This window comes from Miniopterus natalensis, chromosome 9 (assembly GCF_054644295.1).
Source record: "Miniopterus natalensis isolate mMinNat1 chromosome 9, mMinNat1.hap1, whole genome shotgun sequence".
Classification (NCBI taxonomy): domain Eukaryota; kingdom Metazoa; phylum Chordata; class Mammalia; order Chiroptera; family Miniopteridae; genus Miniopterus; species Miniopterus natalensis.
The window spans coordinates 70,220,523-70,232,686 of record NC_142089.1 but is presented as its reverse complement, the minus strand read 5'-3'; the positions used below and the strand labels follow the sequence as shown (position 1 = coordinate 70,232,686).

Genomic DNA, 12,164 nt, shown 5'->3' with positions numbered 1-12,164 from the left:
AAACCACACCGGCATTTTTGAGATATTTCTGGTGTTGGAAAGATATTGCACAATGGTAGGTTATGTAGTGATCAAGGTTTAATTTGGTCCCAGGCACAGTTTTACCATAATTTACCCATTTTCACCAAATGTCTCCTATATCATGTTTGGTTGGGAAGCCCAAGTACAATTTACTCTGGTGCCCACACCCCAAATTCCCTAGGCCTATGACACACCAATAGATTTGACTCTCTTTACTCACCACATAATTCTTCACAAAACATGCCTGTAAATAAAGACCTGGAAAATTCCAGTAGGAAAACCGAAGCAGGGTTCATGAATGTGCTTGCTGACATTCAGCTCTGTTCAATCATAAACAAAAATACAGCCAAGTGCTCTGTATCAGAGCAATCTCAGCAGTCCTCATAATCACATCACTTCCCACTTAGGCTGCTCCCCAAGTAAGATATACATTTATTTGACAAGTTAATCAATACTTGAATGGAAGAGTTTTTGACAATGTCACTATGTTCAGTGTTTATATCTGCCCTGAATGCTTGCTCACAAGGGGGACAGATTTCCTAATATTTTTATAACTTATTTTCTCATTGCCCCAATCATTTGCTTTATACCATACAGGGTAGAATCTCCCTATACTTTTGCCTAGATTGGGGGAAGGGGGGAAATAGATGACCAATCCATGAAAATAACTAGCTTATGAAAGTGCTTATTTTTAGGAAAGATGGGATTATTAAAAAATGACGCAGAATTGGGAGTTAAAGATCTGGGCAACAAAGCCCCTGGCTCAGTTCTGACACGAACTCTTTGGCCTCAGACAGGTAACTTCTCATCTAGGTCCTCAGCAACCTATCCTGTAAAGTGAAGTTTGAATGATCCTAAATTTTTTTCTCTGTCTAAACCTTCTCTAACACTGAGTTTATGAATTTCTTTGGCCTATGGTCAGATTTTGACCACAGACTATCCTTCACAGAGTTCAGACAAAGGTAACAAATTCTGAGACAGTAGGAGTTATTTTTGCATGTCCAGCAAGCCTTTTAAAACTCAAGAGTCCTCACCCCCTTCTTAAGTTTAAATGTTGTTTCCCGTCCTTCCTACTTTCTTAATGTTTCTCCACCACCTCCCCACACCAAAAATAATAAAAAAGAAAAGAAAAACCCTCTTGTGTTTTCTTCCTTTTTAGTTCTTGGAAAACAGCATATAATCACTTCTCCTTCTTTGGCTGCCTCATGTCACCTGTGAAAACAAGAACAGAGAGAGCGACTTCAGATTTCAGGGTTTCCCTAATGGGTTCTTATGTAGGTAGACAGTCACCCTGACTAGAGGCAGTGGAAAGTTGAGGACCCTTTTCCCAAGGCAGGAGGTTGCCCTTCAAGGAGTTCTAAAAACTACCATCACTATCATAAGGGCTAGAAGCCACTCTGCTCTCTCCCCTTGGTGCTCAGCTCATAGCAGCCAGTTGACCCATGGTGCTGCGGGCCTTTGTGCAGGTCTTTGTATCTAATATGAGCCACTGATTGCTGTTTGCAGGTTGTACACAAATATAGAGACAAAGAGATCACATCAAATTAGAGAGGAACTCAAAGACCGAGTAGTCACCTAATTAGGGGTCATTCTGTGACCTCTCACCAAATCAACTTATCAGCCTGGGTAGAAAAGTACTTGCAAATTGATTAGTTTTTAGTAAGCTCATTAAAGGGCCTTTATTTGGCTGAAATTATAGCTTTGGATTTCTAGAATTACTTCTATTCAGCGAACAAGTCGTTGTCTCCATATTTAATGATCATAAATCTTTGCATAACCTTTGAAACTTCTGAAGCTTTGTATACCAACCCCCGGTGCTTTGAGTCTAACTATAATCATAACCTCACTTCTTCAACCCCAGGTACCAAGGATTGCAGACTTTATTTCCATTTAAGGAACACAACAAAGCATGGAGGGTTGGAGAAAAGCAGCAGAAGCAGGAGTGGAAGTAGTGGTGGGAAGTTCCTTTGGGAGAAGAGAGCAGGTGGCTCCTTCCACTGGACCAGAGTCTCCCATATCCAACACTAAGTAGCTGGATGGAGCACTAAGAAATTCTCACATACCCACCAATGTGCTAGAAAAGGCACTTTACCCAAAAGTGTATCTGTGTGGAGCTCCAACAGTCATTTCATTCCATAGAGACTTACATGGTGTGACTATAACAGGAATAATATTTTCCTTTTTGTTTTTACAAGTGGGGGTGGGTCCTTAGTCTTACATTCTCATGGGGTTGAGCAGTTTCTAGGCTTCTTTGAGTCTTCAAAATTCCTCTCTTACCATGTTTCCATAGTGCTAGAGATAAGGAAACTGTTGACTTAGTACTAGATCATACTATCTTACCCAAACAAAGTTCACAAAATAGATTTAGAACTCTGACTGGGAAATAATGTTATTTGTTATCACTCTTTTCTTCATTGGGAGGTTTTCCTAGGGGAACACTTCATCACTGGTGGTTAGGGAGTTAGGTCCACTCCTGACTTTACTCCTTTCTTCACCCTCATTAGATAGGACCAAGGAGTAGAGATATTTTAAGCCAAACACTTAATGTTCTTCTGCAAGATCCAAACGTTTTCTGCTGGCATTGTAAATGAACCATTCTTTTAATCAATATCACTATGGATACTGTATGTAATTATACATCCTGTTATTCCAATAATCAGAACACAAGCTAACTAAAAACATGCTGTTCACAAAGATTTACACCTATGTATCTACAATCACAAAAGCTACTTCTAGACTTCGAGTTGAAAATTTGAAGAACGTTTGCCTAGTTTTAGCGGGTTGGCCTGGAAAAGGGTGAGAAGGCAGATGGTTAGGGGGACATGAGGTGTTAGAGGAGTGAGACTGGAGCACCGATGAGCAGTCACAACGCAGAAGTAGCAGGAGACAGGTGGAGCTGAGGGCTGGCTGGAGAAACCCTTGCAGGTAAAGAGGTTGAGGAAGAGGGATATGGAATTAACCCAGAGTAGACTATTTAAAGAGAAGAAGTTAGGACAAGAAGGCAAAAATGCTTCAGAAATACATGAGGAGTCATCTCAAGATAAGATTCTTCTCACGTGAAATGATGAGGGACAAGACGCAGAGCAGAACTTACAACAAATTTCTTCATGGATGAAAGGAGGCCGACAAGATGTCCTCTAAGCAGCTTTGGCAATAAATCTCCTTAAAAAGAAACCTTCTCTAGAGCAAGTAGCATTAAGGGATGGTTTGAATGTCATTCTGCCCAAGGCACCATAACAAGGCCACTTGGCCAGGTTGAATGTTCTATTTATAAACTATCTTTAGGATGAAAAGGATTGATGGTCTCAGGCCTCAGCACATACCCCTCGGGGATGTAAGAAGAGGGGTCATGGGTTCCAGGCCAACATGGAAGTCCTCCTATATGTAGACGAACAGTCAGCTTATTGTCCATGATCCCCAACTGGGCCAGACTGCGCCTCAGGATTTCAGAAGCAGAGATTCCAATGAATCCTAGCTTGGATTAGCTTGCTCTCCTATTTCACTCATGATGTTCTTTAGGAACTGCACCATCCCTGTCAATTGGCATGCAGTTAGGTGGTTGTTACTTTTAATCGCCTTAACTGGGGAAACTGGTAACTTACGCAAAAATAGAAGGGGAGGATTAGAATATCCACCTAGAAAAGGTTTCTGATTTTTGCTGGAGGCGAATTAGATTAACAGTCATCGTGACGAACCCTATGTGCCAGGCCTTGTTTCTGTGTTGTCTCCATGACGCACAAGAGAAAACGGAAACAAAAAGACATTGAGTGCCTTGCACAGAGTCACAGGTCTACAAGTGGGAAGAATAAGGGAGGAGCCCAGGCAGCCCAGCACAGAACTTTTCTGCTAACCACGGTGTCACCAGTGTACTCCTTTGAATTTCTGTTCTCATGTAAGGAATCTCAGGTTGTGGAAGGAGAGGAGAAAGTAGGGTTAGCCCTAGTTTTGGACAGAGTAGGTGGCTGCTTAATAGGCATTCCCACAGATCCAGAACAGAGGCTTGGAGAGGAACTCAGAGATAGAGGAACCATGCAGCTGACTGCCCAAGCCTAGGCAATGCTGTAGTATACACCCGCTCACACGGCAGGCATTAACCCGGACCCAACGGAGAGGTGCGGTTGCCCTACCTAGAGGGCATCCGAATGGTATTGACACGGGCCACACAGTGGAGGGAAGCCTTAGAGTGTTTTACCCAGACAAGGACATGGGAACATGTGTTTGAATAGATAGTTCTGATTAGCTTTAGGCAATTTAAAAGTGTTCACTGTGCCCGGCCAGGTATGGCTCAGAGGTTAAGCATCGACCTAGGATCCAGGCGATCGGGTTCGATTCCGGGTCAGGGCACATGCCCAGGTTGTGGGCTCGATCAAGGACTGTCTCATCATTGATGTTTCTCTCTCTCTCTCCCTTTCCTTTGCTCTCTGAAATCCATAAAGATATATTAAAAAATAAAAAATAAATAAAAATAAAAATAAATAAAAGTGTTCACTGTCATTGAAATTTTAAGTGATCTAACTTCTCTTTTAATGTCTAATATCCATTTCTGATTAAGATCTCAGAATTTAACATCATCTATGATCTTATTTTGATGCTATATAGCATGAATGGCTTTTCACTTATTCTATTCTTAAGGAGTTAAAAGCCTAGAGAGAGGAGAGACACAGTAGTCTCTGTCTGTTTATAGTAGTCTATCCTTCACATAAACATTCACATATGCATGATGTAAATGAAGGCCCAGGGGGTGATGCCTGGCCTGTTTGCTTTTTGAGACCTAATTGTAGTGAAACATTGGATATAGTACTTAAACAACAAGGCCTATTAAAAAGGACTTGTTGAAAATAATGGTTCAATAATATTAAATATTGTGAAAATTTTGTTTTTTAATTCAATGGATGTTTCAAAGTCACTGTTTAACAATTTAAAAATTAATCATTGAACCAAATACAATTGATTAAAAAGTTATTGTTCTCTAAGCTCTGAGTAATCAATTATTTTTCTCTGCACATCTTTATCTGCCAAATTTTAAGTGGATTAGTTCCTGCCTTTCTTCTTTTTTTAAATATAGATTTGGGGAAGGCATCAAAAATCTTTACCCAGAATTTCAAGGAGCCAAAACTAGTTAGAATTAGATATCAGCACATCTGAAATGTCAACACTTGTTTTTTCTGCCTAGTTTCCTGTGATTTGGAGTCCTGATTTTTGGGAGTAATTTTTAGTATTCCATTTTTTAAATGCTTTCAAGGAGGATATTGCCATTGGGACTTTCTTAACCAGCTAAATTCTCAAGTAGAAAACATGTGAAAAAGCCAAGTTGTGTGCTTATTTATCCAGGGTCTCAGTCTCCTCTGGGAAACATACCTTCGGAAGCTGTTGTGTGTTTTTTTTTTGCACGTATGGCTTATGTTCTCACACCAGTTCATAGATTGGGAGGAAGATGCCGCTTCTGCCATTTCTATTTTGATAGAACAGAATGGCGTGTGGGTGTGTGATGTGGGGGATTGTATGCGACTCTTGCCTTCCTTATATACCAAATCAGGGTAGAGTTCCTGCACTTCTTGGGTAGGGAAAAAATCATGAGTATTGTGCAACCTGACTTTTTGGTGGTTAATTTTCCAACAAAATAATATTTTGGGCATTGGAGGGATAGGGAAAGCAGGGAGAAGAATAAAACTTTCCATTTGAAAATCAACTAAGTTAAGATTATTTTTTTCTGATGAAGCAGCAGCATGGTTCTACCCACCTATAATTAGAAAGCTTAGCTTTCCAACACACGCACATTGCCCAAGACCCTGTCTAAATGAGAACTCCAATCTCAAGCACAGGATGTGATCTTATCTGGTAAATGCCTCACTAAAGGTTGGAAAGCAACCTCATGGGAAAGGGATGAGAGCTCATCCCGGAAGGCACTGCTGAGGCTGCAAGAGCTAAAAGGGTCATTTCCTTCAAACCAAACCAAATCAAAACAAATAACAAAAAACCTTGACATTTAAACATCTTGTATCCCTCAAGCCCTTCCTTAAGTGGGGAAGACCCTGAGTTCATTCTTTCATGCTGGGGTTGGTGACACCTTGCTCTCTGGGTCCTGAGTTCTCTAAGGGTTCTTTTTAGCCTTAAAGGTAAAGGAAGTGCTGTTTGGGGGAGGAGGGGAGATCATTTGGTAGGGTTCTTTAGAAAGTATGACTCTACCCCAGGCTCTTCCTTTGCCTACCTTGATAAGACCTGTCTGAGACCTTGGACAAAGGCATCAAGCATCACTGCCTTCTGCTTTGAATTAGTTTCTCCTCTGTTTCCAGGAGGAGTGGAGAGAGGGCAAGGAAGAGGTGTCTCTGCAGGTAAAATACAAATAAACTGACCCCATTTCCAGTGGTTGAGCTTCTCTCCAAGCAGGTAGATGCCAGCACTAAAGATGTAGCTGAGAGAGAAGAAGGCTGCTAGACCCACTGGGCTGAGTTTGGCAAACACAGGATACACCCACATACCAGTCTCAACGTAGATCCATAGGACCCTGCAGAAAATGACAAGTCACAATGATTAGGACAGTAGAGGGAAAGCTTTCTTTTTAGATCAATGAGTTCTAGAGCTCAGGGAAATGAAAAGAAGCCATGGGGGATATTTGTCATCAGTTCAGGTGTTGCACAAACCTACAGAAGTGAGTCTTTTCTAGATAGAACTGAGTCAATGAGACATCCTATATTTCATGGGCTGGGCTTGGATATTTTAACTAACCTATTAAATTCAACTATGGTGAAAAAATATGGGAGGACACTGAATACATCATTAGTCAAAGACAGTGTGGGAGACATGAATCATTCCTTTCCCTGAGAGGTATGACCTGCTGAGACATTGAGCCTGTAAAGATGGTATCCATTTGCTGGCTCTCAACCAGACAGATGGGCTTTGAATTTCTGTACCTAAGAGTCATGTGTAGTTTTCCATTAACTTTCCAAGTCTGTTGGGGTAGGAGGGACAGCGATCGAGCATTATTACTCTAGCACAATATGCCTGGGGTTTAATTGTTGGCCCTGATTTTACCTCCTGGATGAAGCCATGGATGGAGTGTTAAGTAGGAATGGATGGAATTACAGGAGGCTCAGATCTTGCTCATGTGAGGATAGAATATAAATCATTTCTGTAAGCCAAGAGAAGGAAAGAAATGCTAGGAGAGGAGGCACAATGTCTTAAGTGAAGCCTAAAAATGCAGCTTTCTGGAAATCAACTGCACTGGAAGATGCCAAAATCTGAAATAAATTTTAAAATTAAACATGGGGAAGATGATGTATCAGCCACAGTTTATAATTGGTTAAGAGTACAGAATCTGGAACCAGGCTTCCGTGATTCAAATCCTCATTCTGCCACCTATTAGTCATGTCGCCTTCAACAATTTATTCAACCTTTCTGTCCCCTGCCCTTCTGTGTAAAGTGAAGGGTGAAAATATTATGTACCTTATAAGGCCATTGTAAGGATTAAGGGAGTTAACACACGTAAAATAGAGCATTGCCTGGCACATTGCGATCATTTAATAGCAGTTTAAAAGCTTCTCTCCTCTGGGGATGATGGCACAGTGGGAGTATTCTCAGCAATCTTCCTTTTAAGGCTGTTCGTCTCTTGTAACACTTAAGATAGGTTAGGTTATGCTTCATAAACAACATTCAAATTTGGATACCCCAAGTTATCAAAGGATCGAAGAATGAAATTCTGTGCTTAATTAAACTTTCAGAAACCCAAGTGTGATCTTGATTGTTTCAAATACTTGTAGTCTGTTAAATGCTTGTGGACAAGACAAGGGCTAATATCAGGGCCAGGACTAGGATGAGGCAAGGGAGGCCCCTATGGCATGAAATTTTAGGGGCCATTTCTGCGTGTCAAAGGACACAATCAACAGAGTGAAAATGCAAGCTATGGAATGGGAAAAACGTTGGCAAAACACATATCTGATAAGGAATTAATATCCTGAATATACAAAGAACTCCTACATGCAACTCAACAAATAACCTAATTAAAAATGGGAGAAGGACTTGAATAGACATTTCTCCAAAAAAGATATACAAATGGCCAACAATCACATGAAAAGATTTGCATTTGCATTTTCCTACAACATCATTAATCATTAGGGAAATGCAAATCAAAACTAGCATGAAATACCACTTTATACCCATTAGGGTGGCTACTACCGAAACAGCAGAAAATATTAAGTGTTGGAGAGGGTGTGAAGAAACTGCAACTCTTGTGCACTATTGATAACTATGTAAAACGCTGTAACTACTGTGGAAAACAATGTGCCAGCTGCTCAAAACAATTAAACACAGAACTACTGTATGATCCAGCAATCTTACTTCTGGGTATATATCCAAAAGAATTAAGAACAACGACTCAAATTGAAACTTGTACGCCTATGCTCATAGCAGTATTATCCACAATAGCTAAAACATGAAAGCCACCAAGAGTCCAACTATGGGTGAACAGATAAATAAAATGTGGTGTATATACACAACAGAATATTATTATTAGGTCTTGAAAACGAGGGAGCTTCTGACACATGCTACAACATGGATGAACCTTGAGGATACTATGTTAAGTGAAATAAGTGAATCACAAAAGGACAAATATTGTATGATTCCGCTTATATGAGGTACCTAGAGTCATCAAATTCAGAGACACAAAGTAGAATGGAGGTTGTCAGGGGCTGGGTGGGGTGTAGGGGCAGGGGAAATGGAGAGTTACTGTTTAATGGGTACAGAATTTCAGTTTGGGAAGAAAAAAGTTCTGTAGATAGATGGTGGTGATGGCTAACAACAGTGAGAATGTACTTAATGCCACTAAAACTACATACATAAAAATGGTTCAAAATGAATAATTTCACGTTATGTGTATTGTACAATAAAAATTTTTCTTTAAAGGAGGCATCGCTCTTGGGGGCATTAGGCATCACTCTTAGGCAACTCTACAAGTGTAGGGTTGGCCCATGGTCCCTAGTCATGGCCCTGCTCTACCACTCCGCTGTCTCAAACTTGCCTAGATGCCCCCCTCATGTAATCAAATATTTGCTAGATTAAAAACAAATGGTAATTATTATTTCAGATAGTGGAATTCTGTGAATGTGCGTCCTGTTAACGTGCATTTTAGAAGGGTATTCACTGCAGTCCTTCCCTCTATGGCTGCTCCTCCCAACAGGTCGGGAGGTGTAAGGGGCAGGAAGTAAACAGTCCCGAGGGGCTTGGGGTTAGGAGTCTGGGGTCAGTGAGGACATCTGAATATATTCTAAGCAGGTTGCATTAATTAGTTCACTTTGTTTACTTTATATACTTGAAATTAGGGCTTCCTGGTTCCCATGCACATTTATATAAGATAGTCTACAAATAAGGACATTGCCCTAGAGGCCTGGAAAGTTCCTGTTTATTTACTTCATTTTTGTTTCCTTCAGCTTCGGGCTCTGGAAAGGAGAGTTTCTGAGGTAAAATGAGGAAGTCTGTACTTTCACAGAAAAAGTGCAGGAAAGTTATATTAGCTGACAGTGAGGAAAGTAATGAAAATACAAATACAATATCAGGCAAGAATGCAGTTATTTAATGAAGGGCAGTCAGTAGAGACCTGAGCGGAGATGTCATGCTCGGTATTGCTGCTTTATGGCTTCCCTGAATATATGGTGGGAGGAGAGAGAGGGAGCTGAGAATGGAGAGGGAGAGGAACTGGAAGAAGAGGAGAAGGAGAGGAAGGGAGGGAAGGAGGGGCCGAGGGAAGGAGGGAAGGAAGAAAGGAGGGAAGGAGGGAGGGCTGACTTAGCATGTCCAAAACTGAATTCGTCATTGTTGTCTATCTTAGTCAGTGTCAGCTTTTCCTGAGCTTCCAAGTATGATCCCTTAAAACCATATCTAAAGGTTTCTACAGTGCACTCATTTCATGATCTCAGTCCAGGCTCCTTCATCTCACTTGGGTTTCTGTAATTGTCTGCTCACTGTGCTTTCTTGCTCCCTTCAATCCACTTTCCATACCACAGGCCACCAGTAATCCAATACTCTCTAAAAGAGAAGTCTGTTCATGGCACACCCCTGATTCCAGGGGATCCCTGTTGTTTTAGGAAAATATCCAAGCTCCTCACCCAGCCTACCTGGCCTTGCCCTGTCCATCCATCCACCCTCAGATCTGCAGTCCACTCATATTGAATCCCTTTCTGTTTTTGAATGAACCAAGGTCTGGAGCTCCTAGACCTTCACCCATGCTCTTGTCTCAGCTTGGAACACCTCTGACCTTTTCATCTCCTGGGACACACTTCTCCTTGCTCTAGGTCTGGCTGAATCATACTCATGCTTCAAGCCTCAGCTTAAAAGTCAATTTCTCTAGGAAAGATTTCTGGAACATCCTTTAACCCCCATTCAGTTAGGCTCTTAGCCACATGCTACCTGTTCTGCTCATTTGACAGCCTTTCTCACTAACCTAGAAGCTCTACAGGATGGGGATCCTATCTGTCATGCACGTCAGTTTCCTAAATGCGGGAACACAGCAAGTTCTTCATTAAATGAATGGTGGTTTGGGTGGCTCTACTGGCACCTCTGGTTCCCTTTCAACTGCTGTTCACTGCAGCTGCTCTAGACAGCTCTCAGCTGCCTGACCCAACAAGAGCACCACAGCCCCGAAAAACTGGGAAATGTCCCCGGCAGCCTTCCAAATTAGTCATCCTGATGCTCACTGTATGAACACTTTGAAGAGGCCAATGTTTCTGACCCTCAGTTAAGATATCAATAATATATGTTCTTTTGGAACTGTCTGCAATGTGAATCTGTTTGAGTAGCCAAAATTAACCTTAGAGTTTTCTCATCCTACATCTTATAGCATCAAATGATTATCATGAAATGCATATTTTCTGTGTTTCATCAGTAGGGAAACAGGGGAAGTCTGTGGGTTAGAGATTAGGAGATAGATAGGGATTTGTGGGCTTTAGGCATCATAATTCTTAAATTGTTAACTCTCATGTCATATCTTTCTAGTCCAGCAGAATAAATAGAATAACAGGACCCTGTGGTCTCATGTTTCATGCTGACTTCATACATGTGAAAGGGTCATGGCTGCACCTAATGCCAGAGGCAAGCACAACCTGCATGTGCATTTGCAAATGAATTCAACAAATTAGCAGAAGACGCCCCACAGTGAGCATGCCCCTGAGAGCAGGCGACCTGATGATTCCTGAGTGTGGAGCTTTAGTCTGCTGCACCCGTGAAACCCACCTCCCGGTCACACCTAAGTTCACCTACCACCCCAGGCTTTCTGCTCATCCCATACAGAATGTTCCTAACCAAATATGAATACTGACATATAAAAACAACCTCTAGCTTTAATCGCTAAAAAATTAAATCTGATTTTTAACATTAAGTTGTAAGTTTCAATACCATTGTCTTAGAAAGTAAATTCCCATTGTGATTTACTTAACTTTCAATAAATTTTAGGTGAAGCAAAAATAAGTAGATAGGTGATTAATTGACAGATGGATGGATGGGTGTATGGATGGATGGATCGGTAGATAGAATGAAAAGAAATTGTGAAGCTAAAGTGTTAGCTAAATAGTTTACCTGGGTGTTGAAAGTGCTGGCAATAACGAAAGGAGGGATGGCAACCTCTTCATGGCATTTAAAACTGTTGCCCAACCCTCCCTTGAACACTCCCTTCTGGCTTAAAGCTTCCTCTGCCCTTCAAGGACCATAAGGTTCTTGTACATTCTTGATTTTCTACTTTGCTGCCCCCTTACCCTTATTGTTCCTTAGGTGAGGGCATTTCCGTAGCATTCACTTCCCATTCCTCTCTCTCTTCCTCCCCTTCCCCTTCCTTCCCCTCCCTCTCCCCACGTCTCTCTTTGCCAGCAATCTCATCCCACCGAAGGGTTCAGCTCCCTGGATCTCTGCAGCCAGGTTTAACTGAATGTAAGTTCCCCTAAGCAAGTGGTTCTCAACCTTGGCTGATGACTAAAATTGCCTTGGGGGCTATAAAACTTCTGATGCCCAGGACATACCCTGAACCAATTAAATCAGAATCTTTTGGAATGAGACTCAGATATGGGGTTTTAAGCTTTTTTTACTTATACCTAAAATTATTTCTTTCCTAACTTTTCTGCACCTATTAATGGAATAACTATCTTCCCAGGCTGCTGACTGAA

General features: G+C 41.4%; 1 protein-coding gene across 1 annotated transcript in view; it reads right to left on the bottom strand.

The window, feature by feature from the left end:
• Positions 1-1,169: 1,169 nt before the first annotated feature.
• Positions 1,170-12,164, bottom strand: part of ADTRP (androgen dependent TFPI regulating protein) — a 54,439-nt gene continuing 43,444 nt past the window's right edge. Inside the window, exons 5-6 of the mRNA XM_016204169.2 lie at positions 6,375-6,526; positions 1,170-1,233 (exon numbers count right to left, since the gene is read on the bottom strand). Coding sequence (XP_016059655.2) covers positions 1,202-1,233; positions 6,375-6,526 — 184 coding nt within the window. The 3' untranslated portion in view covers positions 1,170-1,201. The remainder of the gene's footprint in view (positions 1,234-6,374; positions 6,527-12,164) is intronic.